Source organism: Clarias gariepinus, unplaced genomic scaffold, assembly GCF_024256425.1.
Source record: "Clarias gariepinus isolate MV-2021 ecotype Netherlands unplaced genomic scaffold, CGAR_prim_01v2 scaffold_36, whole genome shotgun sequence".
NCBI lineage: Eukaryota > Metazoa > Chordata > Actinopteri > Siluriformes > Clariidae > Clarias > Clarias gariepinus.
Window position 1 is genome coordinate 262,589 of NW_026521003.1, and position 20,474 is coordinate 283,062.

The 20,474-nt window shown below is 37.5% G+C and overlaps 2 protein-coding genes across 2 annotated transcripts; both read left to right on the forward strand.

The window, feature by feature from the left end:
* The first annotated feature begins 15,002 nt into the window (after positions 1–15,002).
* On the forward strand, positions 15,003–15,382 carry LOC128517138 (histone H4-like). The gene has a single exon (XM_053490940.1). The coding sequence runs from the start codon at positions 15,003–15,005 to the stop codon at positions 15,327–15,329; it is 327 nt and encodes a 108-aa protein (XP_053346915.1). The 3' UTR covers positions 15,330–15,382.
* A 186-nt stretch (positions 15,383–15,568) lies between these two features.
* LOC128517140 (histone H2B-like) lies at positions 15,569–16,319 on the forward strand. The gene is made up of 2 exons (XM_053490941.1): positions 15,569–15,606; positions 15,884–16,319. Exons 1-2 carry the CDS (start codon positions 15,569–15,571, stop codon positions 16,317–16,319), a joined length of 474 nt encoding a protein of 157 aa, XP_053346916.1.
* Positions 16,320–20,474: the final 4,155 nt, after the last annotated feature.

The window sequence follows — 20,474 nt, forward strand, 5'->3', positions numbered from 1 at the left end:
CTCTATACTCACTCACTCCACCGCCTGTGAAGTACCTGGAGGAAAGTAACTAAGCATAGGAAGAACATGCAGACAGTGTGTATTCAGATCTGAGGTGGGAATCGAACCCTCGTCCCCACAGTGCCTAACCCAAGTATAACAGTGCCACATTTCCCCAAAGGCAAATACCATGTTAAATTCATTACCTCTTCTCAAAAAGAGGATAACACTACACAAACTCATGGCAAATGTAAAAGGCAGTTTATTCTGCTGCGTGAATTCAATACAAACAGAAAAATAGGTTGACTCTGTTATTAATGCAAATTAATACGTTTATACAGTATACTGTAAATACCATTCGACTTTTCACTCATGTTGTTGGTAATAATTTTTTTTATACCTTTCACCTTTTAAAACATTTTTTGTAATAAATTAAATACAAAATGCTGACAGAAATGTTAACAGATGGAAAAGGTGCATTGAAAAGCAAGGAGATTATATGGAAGTTCAAGTTTAAGTTGAAGTAGGCTTTATTGTCACTTCAACCATACTGTATACAGTTAGTACATAGTGAAACGAAACAACGTTTCTCCAGGACCAAGGTGCTACATTCAACATAAATTTACAACATAAATTAACAGAAGAGCTAAAACTAGGTAACTAAGAGACCTAGTTAGCTGGCTAGCAGAGACAGGACAGAGAGACCTGACAACATACTTTTTTGTTGTTTTTTTATCAACATAAATTAACAAAGACTAACTAGCTAACCTAGAGCTAACCTTTTTTTTTTACTGACAACAGACAACATAAAGTGCACGTGCAAATGTGCAAACAAGAGCAGAAAAGTAACGGTGTGACAAACACATCATAACATAATACTCTGTGGTGTCCAGGTTGATGAGCTAAAGTAGTGCAGAACCAGTAAACGTTCCTTAAAGTAGCAGCAAGAATTAGGAAGTTAGTGCAAAAAGTAATCCAGTAATGAATATTGTGCAAAAAAGAGCATTTACAGGTTGGTGTGTAAATACAGTAGTTTGGTAGTGTAGCTCAGTGTGATTGCTCTTGTCTTGAAGTCAGTCCAGTGTGTTTTGAGGTAGTTGAGTTAAGATGAGTGATAATGTTTGTGTGTGTGTGTTGTGTGTTAGCCTCTGCTCTTCCTCTTGTTACGTGCGGCTGTAGTGCACGTATGTGCGCGTGCGTGGCTGTTGGTGCTGCTCTCTCTCTCCCTGCCTGTCTCTCTCTCCCTGCTGCAGGAGGTCCCGCCCTGATTGAGCGTGCTGTGACGTGCGACGGGATTGGCTGGCCGTGGAGAAGCCCGTCTTTTTAAGCTGGCCGGTGAAACCCGGAAGGGCACGTTGTTGGATTGGGAGATGTGTATTGTGTTGGCTAGTGATTGTATGCAAACTGTTGAGTCGCGCCGGTATTGTTGTGAGTTGGGTGAAGTGTTGGTTTTCTTTTGTTTCTATCTTTGTTTTGCGTTTGTTGTAAATATTGTAAATAGTTTTCGGTTTGTTTGTATATACTTTTTTTTGTTGGAAGCAGTAGGGGTTGGGTGCCATTTTCTTTAAACCCATTTTTCTCCTGTTTTTGTGTTAGTTAGGGAGTTAGGTTAGTTTATGTATTTTGTTTAAAGTTTTCTTTTTGGTAGGTTAGTTAGCTTGTGGGAGGAGATAGGGGGAAGTTTTGTTTATTGTTTTGGCCTTGGCCCAACCCTGAAGCCTAGAGCTTCCTGTGTGTGTAAAATAAAAGACCACGCACTCTCTATCCTGTTGTGAAGAATTTCTTTTTTTATTTTCTTCTTTTGTTGCGGCCCTAAACCCTAGACTAAGGGGTTGTAACACTCTGTACGCTGACTCATCGTTCTTGCTAATGAGACCCACCACGGTCGTGTCATCAACGAACTTGATTTTATATATATATATATATATATATATCATCATATTATTGCAAAGGTATTTGTATGTGTAAGTACGTAAGTAAGCTATAAGATAATTCAGTATTTACATGTAACAGTGCAAAGTGCAATGAAGTATTTTGAATATGGTTGCTTTACGTCTCAGGAAGCTTCAAGGTGCTGCATGTTGTCTCGGTAGGAAAAAGAGCAGATACAAACTGTTGACTTGAGATTTAGACTGTGTTCCATAAGGTTAGAAAAAGAGACATTTTACCTGACAGAAAGTGTGTTTGTGAGAGAGAGAGAGAGTCAGCAGAGTGAGCAGCAAAAATATCAGCTCCTGAACAAACTTAAAATTTTAGTTTCAAGTAGAAAACAAAAAAATATCAACTTAAAAGCTAAACAACCTAAGGTATGGAGTTATATCCCGGATGATATTCAAAAGGAATTACAATTTGCATTTGCAATTGCGTTCTCATATGTGGACATAATTCAAATGCAATTCCAAACTTTGCATTACCGTTTGCTGTTACGCCTTCGTGAACGCACACTGACTGCCAAATTTCAAATGAAAAAGAAAAGTCCATTTGTATTTCCCATGTCTTACAAGTCATTTTTTTATTTTATTTTATTTATTTATTTTTTTTACAAATCAAACAGGCTTTAAATGAACCAAAATAAAGTAGTACCAGTACATAAGACAGACACAACTGTAAGATATATACATAGTAGTTACCGAATTGGGTTACAAAATCAAGATAAAAAAAAAACAAAACAAAAAAACAATAAAATAATGAAAATAAATAAATAAAATACATTTACATGACTTTGCAAAGGGGTTGTAAAATATTATAGATCATTAAACTCAGTAAAAAAAAAATAGCTAGTGTAATAGCCTTATTACTCGAAAGGGTACACAAAGATGAGGTAATAATTTTAAGATCATTTATGAAATGAGGAAAGGAAGGTGGAGTTTTCAAAAACCTACATTTTTTTTATTTTTTTTTTTTATAAATTTAGTCCTGTCCAATTCTTTTTTCCCCGATTTTCTCCCCAATCTAGTAGTGGCCAATTACTCCCCGTCACTAGGAGGCTCCCACACACATCAAGGCTACTACAACCACTCAGTCGGGAGGACGAAAGCTATCCCGTGTTTCCTCCGAACCACGTGACGCGAGCCGACCGCATCTTTTCGAACTGCTCACTCACGCACCGTTATGGGCGGAGTAACACACTCGGAGGAAAGCGCTAGCCGCTCCTTCCGTGTGCGCGAGCTCACAGACGCCCCTGATTGGCTGTAGCGCCGTGACTAATGTGGGAGCACAAGTACCTCTCATCCCTCCCCTCTGAGAGAGCTCGGCCAATCAGCTCTCTCTGTGCCTCCGGCTGTGAGAGGAAAACAGCATCACCCGGGGTTCGAACCAGCGATCTCCGGATGATAGGGCGAGCGCTTTACCACTGCGCCACTCGAAGGCCAAAACCTACATTTGTGAATAAAAAATTTACCACAACAAAGAAGGTTGTTAACCAAAAAGTGTTGTGTACAATCTTTTTTAAACACTCCAAACTTAATTTGTTTATAATTTATAAGGTTAATCTGAATATTGACACAGGACATTCTATTTTCTAAATGAGACCAAAACAGCTTTGAATGAATACAGTTGAAGAAAATGTGCTCAGTAGTTTCAATATCACTTTCACAAAATTGACAAGAATTTTCTTCAATATTAAATATTGACCTAAGGAATTCTTTTGATGGATATATATCATTCATTATTTTAAATTGAAGCTCTTTTACTTTTGGGAAAATTGGAAAAGAGAGGTAACTTATTCTTATCTCTTTTAAATCTTTTGAATCAAAAGAAAACAGAATTCCTTTGAGAAATAATACCATACTTTTAGGGATGGCATTTACAACTGTATAAAACTCTTTAGGATGACATACAAATCCATGTTTCAGACAGAAGTCATTATAGCTGAGAATGTCACCATGGTTATCCATCATATCCAGTAAAGAAATAATATTATATTTAAACCAATTTTCATAAAATAAAGACTTATTGCGTTGTAAAATAAAACGGTTATTCCAAATACAAGTCTTGTGAGGACTGAAATTGTGAGAAAATGCTAGTTTGCAACACAGCAAGACCTGTTGATGAAAAAGAGACAATTTGAGAGGTAACTTGGACAATTCAAAATCACATTTGACTAAAAAATTGAGACCACCTACTTTCCCAAACACTGAAGATGATATTGTAAACCATATACTGTTTGTGTTGTTAAGAAATGATCTTAGCCACTGAGTTTTTAAAACATTGTTCAATATTTCCAAGTCAATAACATTCAGACCTCCTTCTTCATAACTACGAACCAAGTCATTTTTGTTTATATAGTGATGCTTACTCTTCCAGATAAAATTAAAGATTGTACTGTTATATTCCTTAAGTAAATGAAGAGGGATAGCTAGTGATGAGGCTGAGTAAAAAAATCTAGAAAGGAATTCCATTTTAGTTAACAAAATTCTTCCAAAAATTGAAATATCTCTTTGTAACCAACTATTAAGAATTAATTTTGCTTTTAGAAATTTGTTTACAAAATCTTCCTGAATGTTATGATTATTATCTTTAGTAATAGTAATACCCAAGTATTTTACAGAGGTTTTAACTGGGATATTGCATAGGACATCTAATTCGCTGTTATGAATTGCAATTAATTCGCATTTGTTTATTTTTAAATGCAAACCAGAGGCATTGGAGAAGAGATTAACTAGTTTAATAGCTCTATCAACTTGATATTTATCCTTTAAAAAAAGAGTTGTATCGTCCGCCAATTGACTAATAGAGATCTGTCTTCCAAATACCGTGAGTTTATCAAAACTATTGTCATTAATAGTCAAAATAGTGAGCATCTCTACAGCCAAGATGAATAAGAAAGGGGAAATGGGACAGCCTTGTCTAATTCCTCGTGTAATATTAAATCTCTGAGAAGTCCCATGCGATAGTGATATAGAGCTATTTATGTCTTTATATAGCATTTTAATTAAAGATATGAAATTGTTACCAAAGCCGTATTTACTAAGAGAATCAAATATGAATTTGTGTTCAATTGTGTCAAACGCTTTTTTAAAATCCAAAAACAAAATGTAACCATCATCCTCAATCCATTCGTGATAGTCTAAAATATCTAAAACTAATCTGATATTATTATGTATTGATCTACCTTTCATAAATCCAGATTGTGATTCACTTATTATTTGGTCTAATCCTTCCTTTAGTCTATTGGCAAATATGTGAGCTAAAACCTTATAATCGCAGTTAAGAAGAGTGATGGGTCGAAGATTATCTATTTGTCGAGCATCCTTTCCTGGCTTGGGTATAAGAGTAATCAGTCCTTGCTTCATAGTTGAAGCAAGTATATTATTATGAAAACACTCAAGAAAAACATCAAACAATAGATCCCTCAAGTCTTCCCTAAAGAATTTATAAAATTCAGGGGTAAGCCCATCAGGGCCTGGAGATTTTCCTGAGGATAATTTGTCAATAGCTTTGTCAAGTTCTTCAATTTTAATGTCCGCCTCACACAAATCTCTAAAATGTTCGTCAATCTGTGGTATATTAGTATATATTCTGTCAAAAAAATTATTACAATCTGTTTCAGAGAAGGCTGAGCTGTATAAAGTGCTATAAAATTTAAAGATCTCAGAAGAAATTATTTTTGGGCAGTTATTTACATTTCCATTAACAAAAAGAGACTTTATAGCATTTTTTTCCTGTCGCCTTTTTTCGAGTCGGCAAAAATAACTATTACTTTTTTCACCTTTCTCTATCCATCTTGCTCTGGATCTCACATAAGCTCCTTTGGCTTTTTGAATATACAAATTATCAATTTTGGATTGTAAAGATAAAATTTTAAGTCTGGTTTCATCATCCATGTCACTTTTGTTACATGGATTATTTAGTTCTCTAGATAATTCTTCCTCCAATTGCGCTCTAGCTTTACTTAAATTTTTGCTGAAATGTATAGAAAATTCCCGAATCTTGTGTTTTAGGTACTCCCATTTACTTGTAAATGAAAGGTGTTCTTTATCTAATTTTGCTCTATTTATCATTGCTCTAATTTGCGAACAATACTCACTATGCTCTAATAAGTCAGAACTAAGTTTCCAGTAACCCTTGTTTCGCGATTCTCTTTTATTTGAGCAGAAAGACAAGGAGATACAGCAATGAACGGTTAAGGGTGCTGAAGAAATTGAGATGTCTTTGATAAATTCAGTCAAACCAGGGGAGGTTAACCAGTAGTCAATCCTAGATTTGGAAATCCCATTTGGTTTGAACCAAGAGAATTGCCTTAGATTTTGATTCCCAGCCCTCCAAACATCCATTACGTTGTTATCTAAACAGAAGTTTAGAAAATGAAGGTTCGGGTACGAATCACTAAATTTAGGTGGGCAACGGTCTAATGTCTCATCCATTACCATATTGAAATCTCCTCCCATAATAACATTGTCAGTTGGGTATAAACGTTTCAATTCAAATAAAAGATTAGAGATTTCAGCTAATAATTTGTTGTTAAGTTGAATACTGTTGTAGCCATACACATTAAATAAAAAAAACAAAACATCACCAATGTTTAAAACAACTAAAATCCAATGACCGTTCGGGTCACTTTTTGACTTTAGTATTTTCCCAGGGAGGTTATTAAATAAAATAGCAACCCCTGCTGACTGTGCAGAGGCATGGCTGAAAACTACTTTGTCACCCCATTGGCTTGTCCAGAATTTAACATCATCAGGCTTTGAATGCGTTTCTTGTAATAATACACAGTGTGCACCTTTGTTTTTACAAAATAGAAAAAAGGCTTTTCTTTTGACAGAGTTACGGAGACCCCTTGCGTTTAAGGAAATACAAGATAAAGATGTCTTCACCGAGAACATCAACTTACTAAACTAAATAAAATAACGTATTATAATAAAGGATCAAAAAATTTAAGTAAAAATGTCTAAAGAACACGTGAACAACGTCTGCCTTAAACAGAGCACTGTAACGAAATCCCGCTCAACAGCAAAACATGAAAGAACATCCCACTTACATCTCTCCGTCAAGGAAAGTAGATACAATTAAAGTTATCAGTTAACATTATTGGAGTCAGCTATTTTTGACGATCCGAGTGCCCACAATATAGCCGTAAGGGCCGCGGTAGTACGCTTTCTTCCCCGCAGCTCTGGCCTCGCTGATCACCGGCCACAGCGCCGCACGAGCCTCTCGATCTCCCTTGGATAAGTCCTCAGTAAACTTTATCCCCTTGGTTTTACAGATGTCGGAAATTTCGTGGAGCGCCAGAACTCATCTCTGTATTTCCTCATACAAAAGTGAATGATCACCTGTCTGGATTTATCCTTTTGCAGTGGGCCAACGCGGTGGACTGTATCCACGATGTCATCAAGCTTGTGCCGCAGGTGAGGAGCTATTTCAGCTAACAATGAGATGACGTCTTCACGGATGGCTTCATCTGCAGGTCTTACAAGTCATGAGACGGGATTGTGTGGGAAGTGACGTCACTTGCAGTCGCCGACCAAGAGGGGGAAATTTGAGCAATTTTTGTCACTGCAGTGACGTCACTCCCCACACAATCCCGCCCCACAGTATAGACCCGCCCCTGACGCTTCTTAAGTTCTCACTCACCTTCTGCTCAGGATGTAAAGCTCGTGCCATGGAGCTGATTGTTTACATCAGCGTGTTTAATGGTTTAAATGAGATGCTATCCCTTTTAATGACTGACATTTACACTCGCCTCTGCATTTTCCAACACTCCAATAATATTAGCACTGCTACAAAGCTATAAAGCTACTGCTTACTGCTCTAAACAGTAACATCCAATTAATTTCACATACACTATCTGGTATGATAGTGTTGCAAATTCGCAATTATCACGCTATAATTCACTGTATATTCCATCATGATAAGTCCTGGAGCTGCACCGGCATGGTTCTGTGTTCACTGTGTTTCTGGGCTAGTGATGGATCGTTCATGAACGATTCGTTCTTTTTGAACGAGTCTTTAACATGTAAAACACAGACACTCCTACCGCCGTAATAAACACGGAGATGTTAGTCCCATCCGAATGCATACATGAAATGACAGACGTCATTAAAAAAAAATTCAAACTCAAACGCCGTTTGGAAAACTAGTCCCGTCCGAATAGGGCTTAAGTCATTTCAAATATTCTTAGTTGTGTTTATGTCCTTGGCAGGCTAGTAATTTCACCCTTGGGAAACAGTAACCTGCTGACAAAGACAAAGTTTAAAGAAACTATTCATGAACTAAAACGACAAAGAACTATGGACGAGATGTAAAATTAAAAAAAAAAAAAAAAACATGATTTGAAATTATGATAAAATAGTAATTCAGTTTTTTTTCCCCGTAATTATATTATGAAATAGCATTAACTGAATTGAAGGCTAAAGACCTTTGCTCTTCTGTTTTTTTTTTTTTAAGTAAATAATAATAATAATAATAACCATATGGTTAGCTTGAGATGTGATCTTATCAATGAGCTTGGTAAACATTTCTCCTCAGTCTCCACCCAGGTCAGGAATCTTGGTGTCATAGTGGATTCTGAACTCTGCTTGACCAAGCAAATAAATACAGTTGTTAAGAATAGTTTTTATCAGTTACGGATCATTTCGACACTGAAATCATTTTTGTCTTTTCAAGACCTGGAGAAGGTCATTCATGCTTTTATCACCTCTCGTCTTGATTATTGTAACTCATTATACTTGGGTCTTCCTCAGTCATCTATTGCACGTTTACAGTTGGTACAAAATGCTGCTGCAAGGCTGTTGACCAGGGCAAAGAAAACTGATCATGGTACACCAATTTTAGCTTCTCTGCATTGGCTTCCTGTCTATTTTAGAATTCAATTTAAAATGTTGTTGTTTGTTTTTAAAGCTCTTAATGGTCAAGCCCCTTCTTATCTCACAGATATACTTACTCCTTTTTCATCTTCCAGATCTTTAAGATCTTCTGACAGGGCTTTTTAAGTTGTCCCTCGATCACGATTAAAAACAAAGGGTGATAGGGCTTTTTCAGTCGCCGCCCCCCCGTCTTTGGAATAAATTGCCATTGGACATCTGTCTTGCTCCATCTATTACAATTTTTAAAACGATGTTGAAAACACACCTTTACTCCCAGGCTTTCTGATTGGGTTTTATTTATGTTTTACTGTCTTATTTGTTTGTTTTATGTTTTTATCTCTTGATTTTGTTAAGCACTTTGGTCAGCTTGCTGAGAGAAATGTGCTATATAAATAAACTGTACTTACTTACTAGCTAATTAGCAGAAACGTCTAAAGAAGGAATAATGAGTTTTAGGCGGCACTTCATGTTTTGGATGGTTATTGCCTGCCATCTTGTGGCCGAGTTTAGTAAGTGTTTCCTTAAGCACTGTGATCTTGTAGCTCGAGTGTTGGAGGTTCTGTGCTTGTCGGGTTTCCTCCTGGTACGAGCGTTTCATACCAAAATCGTTACCAAATTGCCCGTATTGTGTGAATATGTGTGTGTTTGTGTGTGTGTGTTTGTGCGCTCTTGCGGTTTTAATCAAACTTTATTTAAGAAAGGTTTTACACATCACACGACACATATACATGGTTACAAATGCTTTATTTATTTTTACACTGTTAATTACACTGATATATAACAATGTTTCAACGTTTATGCCGTATATGCAAAAATATACAAAGAACTACTGATACTTACATTACATTAGAATTTATATTTTTATCAGGTCTCGCGGATGCTTGTTTGCTGTTTGGATGTATGATTTATTTGGTATAAAATGTAATCACGCATTTTATATATCTTTAAGGAAAAAAAAGTACTTCTCCAACTATTATTAAAAGAAAATCATATTACACGACCGTTGGTCTTAGTCCCGCCTCCTCGCCTGGTCTCAAGTAGGTCCTCTGGAGGCGAATAAACATTTTGGCCTGTAAGGTCCAGTCTGTCATTTAACTCTGCGAAAATAGTACTTAGCGGTTTAATTTCGTAAAAGCAGTACGATGTCAGGAAGAGGTAAAGGCGGGAAAACGCGATAAAACGTCCCCTGACCACAGCAGTAGGGAGGCCGGCGGCGCTGGCCTGAAGGCCTCCCCCCCCCCCCCCCCCCCTTTTTTTTTCTCTAAGGTTTGGAAGGCCGGCAGCGCAGGCTTGAAGGCTTCCTTTATTATTTTAATAAATCGGAAGGCTGGCGAATAGTCCAACGACTGCCTATGCGCCCCTTCTTTCTGTTTTTGGTTTTAATAAAGAGAAAAGAAATTATACGCATATTAATTTTGCGGACAATTTGAAAAAAAAAAATGACGGCCCACGCGGGTCTCCCACCGACGGTTGTGAGACATTGGGCCCGTTTGAAATACACAGGCTCAGGGGAAACCCCAAGCAGGAAAGAAATAGGAGCTAACCTACTACAAAGTTAATGGATCACAGCCTTAGATGTTCACTCTTTCATTGCTATGACTAATAAAAAAGACTATGAGATTTGTTTCAACAGTGAGCAAGCTTTGCAAAAATTTACATCAATTTTCAATACAAATGGCAATAGCTTCTGGGAAAACTGGGAGATTAATTCTTCATCCCCAGTTGACACCAAGTATGTCATTGTAAAATTCTGGACTGGTAGAATAGCTGATGCTGATATTGAACAATATCTCTTGCGGTTTTGTCAAATCTTACAACCTGTTCACAAGCCTGTTGATGAATTTGGTTTTTGGTACGGAGTTAGGAAATATAAAATTAAACTAAAAAAAAATCCTGATGGTACTCTGATGAAAATTCCCAGTTCTATTTCAATGGGCCCTTATAATGGAAAAATTTCTTATCCTGGACAGACTCAAAGCTGTTTCATATGCAATGCACATGACCACCAAGCTAAAGACAGCGGAGAGACGAGGTGCTGGAAATGTGGCAATTTCGGGCACAAGGGCAAGGACAATAGAGAAGTGTGTAATCTTTGTCAGACAGAAGGTCACACTTTCTTTCAGTGCCCAAACTCGTACAGTAATAAACTCAAATCAAGACAACAACAGGCAGGTGAACCCAGCACTGTCCAAATCGCTCAGGTTCAATCAACAGCAGGAAAGAAAACCAAGCAAGGAAATCAAGTAGCAAACAGCTGGGAAGAAACAAAACTCGACGACGACGAGGAAACCTCCTCTTCTGGAAGCAGCTCCACCAGTGGTAATGACAGCGACAGCGACTCTGACTCATCGGAGAGCGACAGCAACCGCTCAGATGCTTCCGGAAGACATCAGGATGCACAACCAGGAGGAGAGACACAGGAGAGGAACACACGCAGACCTGACGAGGCAACCAAAATCAACCCAAGTAAAACACGTGAGACTGCGGTCAAGCGCAAGGGCAACAATGCTGTAACACAACATGGAAAAGAGACGGAGATGGCAACGTCAACACCGGACATGAGGCAAGATCTAGGAATGAACAACAAATCAGCAAAAACCGACACGGAGACTAAAAAGAGGATTCTTGCATCACCAGATCGAAAAATCCAAGATGAGAAAGACAAAGGTAAATGATCACTGACCTCTTCTCCATTGGATTAAATGTCATTGAATTTGATAATCGCTACCTGCAATGTAAGAGGAATCCAATCCAAGGCTAATCGATTTAAAAAATTAAAAACTCTTTGTCATGAACAATTTGATATCTTATGTTTACAAGAAACTAGACTAACAACGTTTTCAGATGTTAGAGAGACAAAAGAATTGTGGGACAGAGGACCCTCCTTCTTCTCAATTGGGGAAAATAAGGCAATATTATTTTATAACAACAAGATTAAAACTATTAAAAGCCGAGAGATAATTCCAGGTAGACTCATGTTCATGGATGTCTTTTATTGTGGTCGGAAAATTAGAATAATTAATCTGTATACAGCACAAGACACGGTTAGGAAAATCCAATTATTTAGAAAACTCAAAATGTTATTATGTGTCGGTTTCCCGATAGTAATCTGTGGTGACTTTAACACTATTACTGACGAAAATGATAGGATTTCAGATAAATTGTGTAAAATTAGGAGAGAAGGAATCTTCTTAAGAACCATGATGAATGAACACCAATGCCTGGACACTTTTAGAATTTTATTTCCAATGAAGACTGACTTTTACAAGATTTGATGTTAATTGCAAAACCCAGATTGACAGAATCTACATTAGCAACAATTTTGGAGTAAAGTATTATAAGACTAAATTGTTAATTGACTCAGACCATCCAACTGTTATGTGTGGACTTTATTTTAAAAATGTTCCAAGAGTTAGTTATTGGAAGTTAAATGTGCAAATGTTAAAAAGCCTTTCTTTGATCCTAGATACAAAAAACGAAATAAATAGAATACAATCTCTAGATGTACTCACAATAAATAATTGTGAACTATGGGAAGTTTTAAAAAAACAATTAAAGGCCTTCTTAAAATATAAAAGTCGTACATATAACAAAGAAAAAAATGATAAATATAATGGTATCATGAATGAATATATTGAGTTAAAAATAAAAGCCTACTGAAATGAAATCGAAGAAAACACTTTAAATAACCTTAAAAAAGAGATTGAATCTTATCATAATGAAACCTTGTTCAATATTCAGGTGCACGCAGGAACAAACACAGAAGAACTTTTAAATTCAAACAAAAGTATATCATTATACAATAGAAGAAAAGAATCTAAGTTTATAGGATTAATTAAGGCAGAAGATGGAACGGTGGTAAATCAACCCAAAGAAATTAGAAAAACAATCCGTCAACTATGTTTAAATATGTACAAAGAAATCGAAATTGATGATAACCTGCTAAAAACCTTCTTAAATGATCAAAGTCAAACAACTACGTTTTCAAAAAATATAGATCAAGAAGTCGAAGAGAGCGAAGTCAACACAGCAATTCAGCAATTAAATTTTAAAAAATCACCAGGGAAAGACGGTCTTCCTCTAGAATTCTATAACACATTTTCTTTAGACATATCTAAACTGTTAACTAAGGCTTTCAATGAGGGCATTAACAAAGGTTACATGTATGACTCCTTTTATGATGGAATATTATCTTTACTATATAAAAATGGAGACACACAAGACATTAATAATTGGAGACACTTAACTCTAATGAATGTAGACTATAAAATTTTTGCAAAAATAATCATGAATCGTATGACTGAAATATTAGATTTAATTATTTCCAAAGAGCAAACGTGTGCAATTAAAGGTAGACTCATGTGGGACAATTTAAACACCTTAAGAGAACTTGTGTATGAGAAACACGAAGCCGGTTTTTACGTGGTGGCTTTGGATCAAAGAAAAGCTTTTGATCTTATATCTAGAAAATATTTATGGGAAGTCTTAAGAATGTACAATTTCTCTGAACACTTTATAAAAATGGTTCAATGTTTGTATGCACAATCTAATATGCAAGTCAATGTCAATGGTCATCTGACGGAGTCTTTTACAATAAGATGAGGTGTTAAACAAGGATGTCCCCTGAGTGCAGCCCTTTATGTTCTGGCAATAAGTCCATTAATTCATAAAATTCAAAGTGACAAGCGACTTGAAGGAGTAAAATTAGGGGAGAACAGAATTGTAATATCTGCTTATGCAGACGACATTACAGTTTTTATTAAATCAAAACATGACCTAGAAATAATACTCGAGCATTTTAAATCGTATGAAAAAGTCTCGGGAGCGTCATTAAATATGAATAAAACTGAATGTGTATGGATCGGAAATCCTACCAAGAAATTTAATGTCCAAATTCCAAAGACTCAACATTTAAAAGTTTTGGGAGTTTACATTGACAATGAAGGATGTGTTGAACATAATTGGGCTAAAAAAGAAAATGTAATTAAGGAAGAATTAGATAAATGGAAAATGCGGAACTTAAGTTACAAAGTGCGAATTAATATTATCAAAACCTTTATACTATCTAAAATAATGTTTTTAACATGTATCTTTCCACCACCAGATAAATGGATAAAAAAACTTAACAAAATATGCTGTAACTTCGTCTGGGACACGACCAGAGAAGTCACTAAACGAACATTGTTATTTAAGAACAGAGACCTAGGCGGATTAGGTGCCATCGATTTCGGCATCAAAACCAAAATCTCTGCTATTAAAATAATCTCGAGCGGGATCAACAGAAACGCGAAATGGATCGGAAACATCACCAATTGGAAACAAAAAAAAGGCCGCCTCAGAACTGCAGTACCCTACTATAAACTTATATTTTCGGATTTTACATATAAATATTGAGATTTAAACATTAATTGGATAAATGACTCTAATAAAAAAATCTTTACTTTAATTAATGACCAAATCCATGGACAAAGAATAGCATTTAAAAATCTTGAAATCGACCAAAATGCTGAATGCATAAAAAACTTACAAAATAAAAACCTCTCTGAGAACATTCGAGACACATCCTGGCTGGTGGCTGTAAGAAGACTCCCAGTAAGAGCAGTAGTCAAATGGAGCTGTTTTGTTAAGATGACCACGTTTCCCATGCCAGGATGTGAAGAGATTGAAACGCTTGAACATTTTCTCCTCAAATGTTATCGCTCTAAGGAAGTGTGGGACAAAATAAGTGACATTGGTGTAAAAATTGAAATTAATATGAAATCAGTGTTTTATGGCATTTTTAATGGAAAATACAATCAAAAAGAACATGATGTTTCCTGGTATATAATATGTGTAACAAAGTCAAAACTTTGGAAAACACGCTCTAGGATGACCATTGATCAACAATTTGTGTCTAGTGAAAAAGTTGTTAAAAGTATTCAAATACATCTGAACAAAAACAAGGGACTATAAACAAAACACTGGGGGATTCCGTTATGTGGGATTCACTCTCCTTATAGATGTGGACTCTATGAACTATAACAATTGTTAAATTTTGTTTGCAAATTTATTTATTATTATAATTATTCTTATTGTATTATTAATTATAATAATAATAATAATTGTCATTATTATTTCTTATTATTACCCTTTGACCTATTTGTCCTTTGAATGAAATTATCGTTGTGGATATTGTAATGTAATGTGACTGTCACTGTAATTATTTACAATCATTATATGCCTTTTCTCAATAAAAAAAAAAAAAGTAAAGGCGGGAAAGGGCTCGGGAAGGGAGGCGCTAAGATGTACCGTAAGGTTCTCCGCGATAATATCCAGGGGATCACCAAGCCCGCTATTCGCCGTCTGGCGCGCCGTGGTGGAGTGAAACGTATTTCCGGTCTGATCTACGAGGAGACTCGCGGTGTGCTCAAGGTGTTTCTGGAGAATGTCATCCGCGACGCCGTCACCTACACCGAGCATGCTAAGAGAAAGACCGTCACCGCCATGGATGTGGTGTACGCGCTGAAACGCCAGGGACGCACCCTGTACGGCTTCGGCGGTTAAACACTCCAACGGCTAACGACACGAACACAACGGCTCTTTTAAGAGCCACCCACATCTCCAGCAAAAGAGTTCCTATCTCCAGTTGTGTGTAAAAAATTATTTTAAGCTTATAAAAAAAAATTTAAAACTTTCATGACACTTATATATCTGCGGGCAGTTGAGAAAACTAGATATAGAAATTTTAAGTATGAACAAAGCATTTAAAGTTTGTTACACACACACACACACACAATTTAAAAATGTGGACGCAAAAGGATAACGTTTATTTACAAATTATGTACAGGATATCTTTTGATGGTCGAACACGTGATATACTTATTTTCTGGATTAAATTATTGTAAATATCCTGGTTTATTCATTTATTTATTATAAAAACAATAAATTAACCCGTGACTCTAAAACGGCGGGAAGGGACACAAATCGAAGCGGAGGGGGGAGGAGTAACAGGAAAAGACTGAGGTGGTAGGAGGTCCCTCACGTGTAGAGGTTTTGAATATAGACCAATCAAAATCCGTTCTTGGCTTGTGCTTAATTACAATGTGACCTGTACATAGAGGGCCCTTTGAGGCAGAGCTGTTCATTCTTCTCTCAATCTCATCCAGAAGTAACAGCACCATGCCTGAGCCAGCCAAGACCGCCCCCAAGAAGGGCTCGAAGAAAGCCGTGACCAAGACCGCCGGCAAAGGAGGCAAGAAGCGCAGAAAGTCCAGGAAGGAGAGCTACGCTATCTACGTGTACAAAGTCCTGAAGCAGGTTCACCCCGACACCGGCATTTCGTCCAAGGCGATGGGAATCATGAATTCGTTCGTCAACGACATCTTCGAGCGCATTGCCGGTGAGTCCTCTCGTCTGGCTCACTACAACAAACGCTCCACCATCACTTCCAGGGAGATCCAGACCGCCGTGCACCTGTTGCTGCCCGGTGAGTTGGCCAAGCACGCCGTGTCCGAGGGCACCAAGGCCGTGACTAAATACACCAGCTCCAAGTAAAGCGTGTCACCGCCGCCTTCATCAACACAACGGCTCTTTTAAGAGCCACCCATGTTGTCCGTCAAAGAGTGACTTCCTGCAGTGTAGGTTTGTGTATTTCGGAGTCGTTTTCTAGGAGCCACTTGTAAATCCAATAGAATTTTTAAGCTGCATCGTTCTAGATCAAAGTAGTTTCTAGCAGTACTAAGCTATTCAGCACTAGCCCGAACTGTTCGTTCTTTTGTCACGTGACTCCCATAGATGCTATGCAGTGCAGTACACAGGAAGCAGTATTGAACGAACGGTTCTGCTAATGAGTCTTTTGCAATTAATAAAAAATATTATACAAATATAATGTACTCAGAAATTATTTTTGTATTTATTATTTATTTATTTTGGAAAATGTGTAAACATGTGCTTGGATTTAATATTACAGTAGTTGATCAATTGGAATGGTTATTACCGTCGCGCTCACCGCCGCGTAAAAACGTCAGCGGCCAAAATAAATCAGTTGCATTTCGAAGTAATTCGTAAATCGGCCGCCAGGTGGCGCAAACTGACATTTTCGCTCGTTGCCGTAAATACAACAGTGACCGTTATACAGCGTATCTCTGTATCGGTTTATTGTTATTTAAGTTCTGGATTATTTCAGGTACTTTAAACACATTGTTGGGTTGCTCATGTTGGCTCATATGAGATGTAGTTTACAAATGAACACCTGGTTGGGTTATTTTGACCCAACAACTGGTTTATTCATTATTCTTTCCTTTCTCCAAATATCAGCCTGCAGAATGTTTGAAATATTACTGTTATTGTGTCACAGGTGTAGTTTTAAGAGTTGTTTAAGCAGGAATGCGTGTTTATACAGCTCAAAACCTCCATCAGTTATTAAAGATAGCATCTATTTAGAAAACATGCCCCACGATTTCGAAACTTCAGGACATCTCCCGGCGCTCTGCGCATAACACCGGGCCAACTCATGTCGGAAAGAATTTATAAACGGTTTCTAAACATGGGCTATTGTTTTTTTACTTATAATATTTGTTAATTTAATTTAAATGAGGTTTGGGCTCAGGACTTCGATTCGGCATCGTAATTCTCCTCTTTAATTTACTACATAGTTTTAATCAGCGCTCAGCCGCATGCATTAAGTTTTCCAGAGCGCACCGGCAGAAGTAGACTAATGATTATGAACGCGTCGGGAAAACAGCAAGCAGACTGACTCTGACCATTTAAAAAAACGTTTGCGTTCATTTTCTGACGCGCTCAAGTTTACCAAAAACAATACAGAACAGCGCAGCTTACAACACTTACAAAATCACAACACTTACAAAATCACAACGTTTTTTCGTTATTGTGAGTGCGCTTAAATAAAAGTTAAGTCTTATAAAGGCATGTAGTCTTATATAGTTTTATTATATAGTTTTTGCACATTAATCTGACAGCAGTTTTTTCAGCCTGTCACGGCGTGCGCCCAAATCAATATCGCTCCTCGCTCACTAGTTAGGCGGCCTTTCCTTCAGACATGCGAAGCAGCGGGACCGCAGAATTACACATGACTGGTAAGCTATCGTTGCTATCGTTGCCCGGGCTTGCACCTCGCGCTATAAAATACTCGGGGTTTGTTGGGCTACAGTGGATTTTACTACGCGCTGTGTATGCAGCGCGCGTGCAACAACCCGGAAGTGCGGCATGCAAGCAGGGCAAATGGAACGCGCCCCACAGACTTCAAAGGAGCGAGAGGTGGGAGGGGGGCGGTACGGCCATCCGCGGAGAGCAGAGTCAGCGCGAGCAGACGGATGGCCATTGCACTCACACCGCGTAGTAAAATCCACTGTAACCCAACAAACCCCAATCATCACCAGCCGTGCCTTATTCCGTCATGTCATGTGGGCATTATAAGCTTTGTATTGAAAACTTCTAACTAAAAAGTGGCAGCTGGCACGCCTAAAAATAGACGCAGGTTATTTTTTTAATAGTCTAAATAAAAACCCTCCGATTTAATTTCCTATAGTCTAACCAGCGCTCAACCGCACGCATAGTTTTCCCGAGCGCGAGGAATTTTTTTGTGCTAAATAATGTTTATGCAGTATAAGAATTCCTATTAATCCTGGGTTGTTCTTTTAGTGTCACTATAGTGCTTTACAATGCCAGACAACATTCAAATACAAATGATTCACCCTCCCCAGGTGTGAATCGGCTGTTCTCACCTATACATTCAGAGAAACTGTAATGGACCTCTCCACACTTTAAAAACCTCTTGAATCTGAGGCTCTTCTGGAGACTTTCAGTGATTTCAATTTGTGTAATTTTAATCTCCTGGATTCTAGATTCTAAAGTTGACATTGTTACCTTTTTTAATCATTGGAATGGAAGAACTTGTTATTTTCCTTATGATAGCATAAATTGCATTGTTTTTAATCAGTCTATACACAATAATATTCTTTGTTTTTTTTTTTTCTAAACGGGTATGGGGGCTATCTTGGTTCATTAATCTCCGTGCCTGGTTTAGGTTTAGTATTCAGTGCGCATCTGTTATATTACAACTATCATAACACTCAAATACCTTTTATTGGGGGTTAAGTGACTGATGTGCCTAACATTTTTCAGCTGAGCCTTTGTTTCACTGAAAACGACCGCGACACCCCTCTCTCTCTCACACACACACACACACACACACACACAGAGCCGACCAAATCATTAGCACCTCCCTCCCCCAGCACCTGAACTGAGTTGTTTGAGTAACATGGATCGAACCCATTACAAATCATAACAGTCTACTGCATTTCATTCTTATAATAACGCAAAAACACAAGCGGGGCGGAATGACCGGCATCAGCTGACGCAGTAGAACGTCCTAACACTGTTTTAATTTTATGGTAATTTATTTCAGTTAATAAATCTACTATAAATTTAAAGAACACAAGAAATAAGATGACACAAATCCCTACACGCTTTTTTTCTAATTACAAGTGATAGAATCAAAAGGCTCACTGTGTTAACATTTATTTGGTTTAAATTTGATCCTAATAAGATTTAATTTAATTTAAATTCTACATTTGTATCGTCATTTTAGTTCTGTGATTATAAATTTGTTTAACTACAATGTTTTACTTGATTTTATCCGCTACTACCTGCAGTTCTAAAACTCTGTTTCATTAATCCAGCAGAGAATGAACTAAGGCATGAGGCGTCAGCCTGTAGTTATATAGCGCCACTCAATGGTAAAAGCCAGCAAACGCACAAAGCCAAACGGTACCGCCGAGCGCGGCGACGGTAGGACCTACATTCCGATTGATTAACCACTGTAGGTGCAAATTAGTTGCAAATAATAATACTATTAATAACTAAACATTTGCTTCATAACATTTGCTTAATATTTTGTGAAAAAAATAGTAAGGGACACAGTCATATAAAATTAAATAACAGATTTGAATACTTATCTACAAATGATTGGGTCGAACAAATGTCACCTAAATACTAATATAAAGTGTTGGGGTCAAACAAAGTTCAGGGTGTCACTCAAAGCTATCTCCAAGGGAACCGCCACCCCTCCCCATCCATCCCCACACTTTTACACTAAATGAGGTGCAGCACCCACCACCATCTAAGAAACAGTTCGGGCACGGAGACCACATCTTCAAACCTCAATGGGCAGTTTCATAACAAGACCGATGGACCCATTAAGACATAGCAAACTTGATGAGGCCTTGGTCAAAATGATTGCTCGTGACTTTCAACCATTTTCAGTTGTTGAGAATAAGGGCTTTAAAGAATTTTCAAATCTCCTGCACCCATCATACGTTCTACCAAGTAGAAAAACATTGTCAAAAACCATACTGCCTATGTGATGTGGATAACAAAATTGTTGCTTGTGTAACTGACAATGCCAGCAATATTGTTTCAGCTCCACTGGGACCACATACCATGCTTTGCTCATATGTTAAACCTCATTGTCAAAGCTGCACTGAAGGAGGTCCTAAATGTACTGCAATTGGTGAAATCTATTGTTGAATACTTCCACAGAAGCACAGTTACTTTGGACAGACTCAAGGCCACACAGAAACAGATGGGACAGGAGCTGCTGCGTCTAAAACAGGAAGTGTCCACAAGGTGGAATTCAACTTATTACATGTTGAAAAGGTTCACTGATCTGAAAGATCCAATCATCTCTAC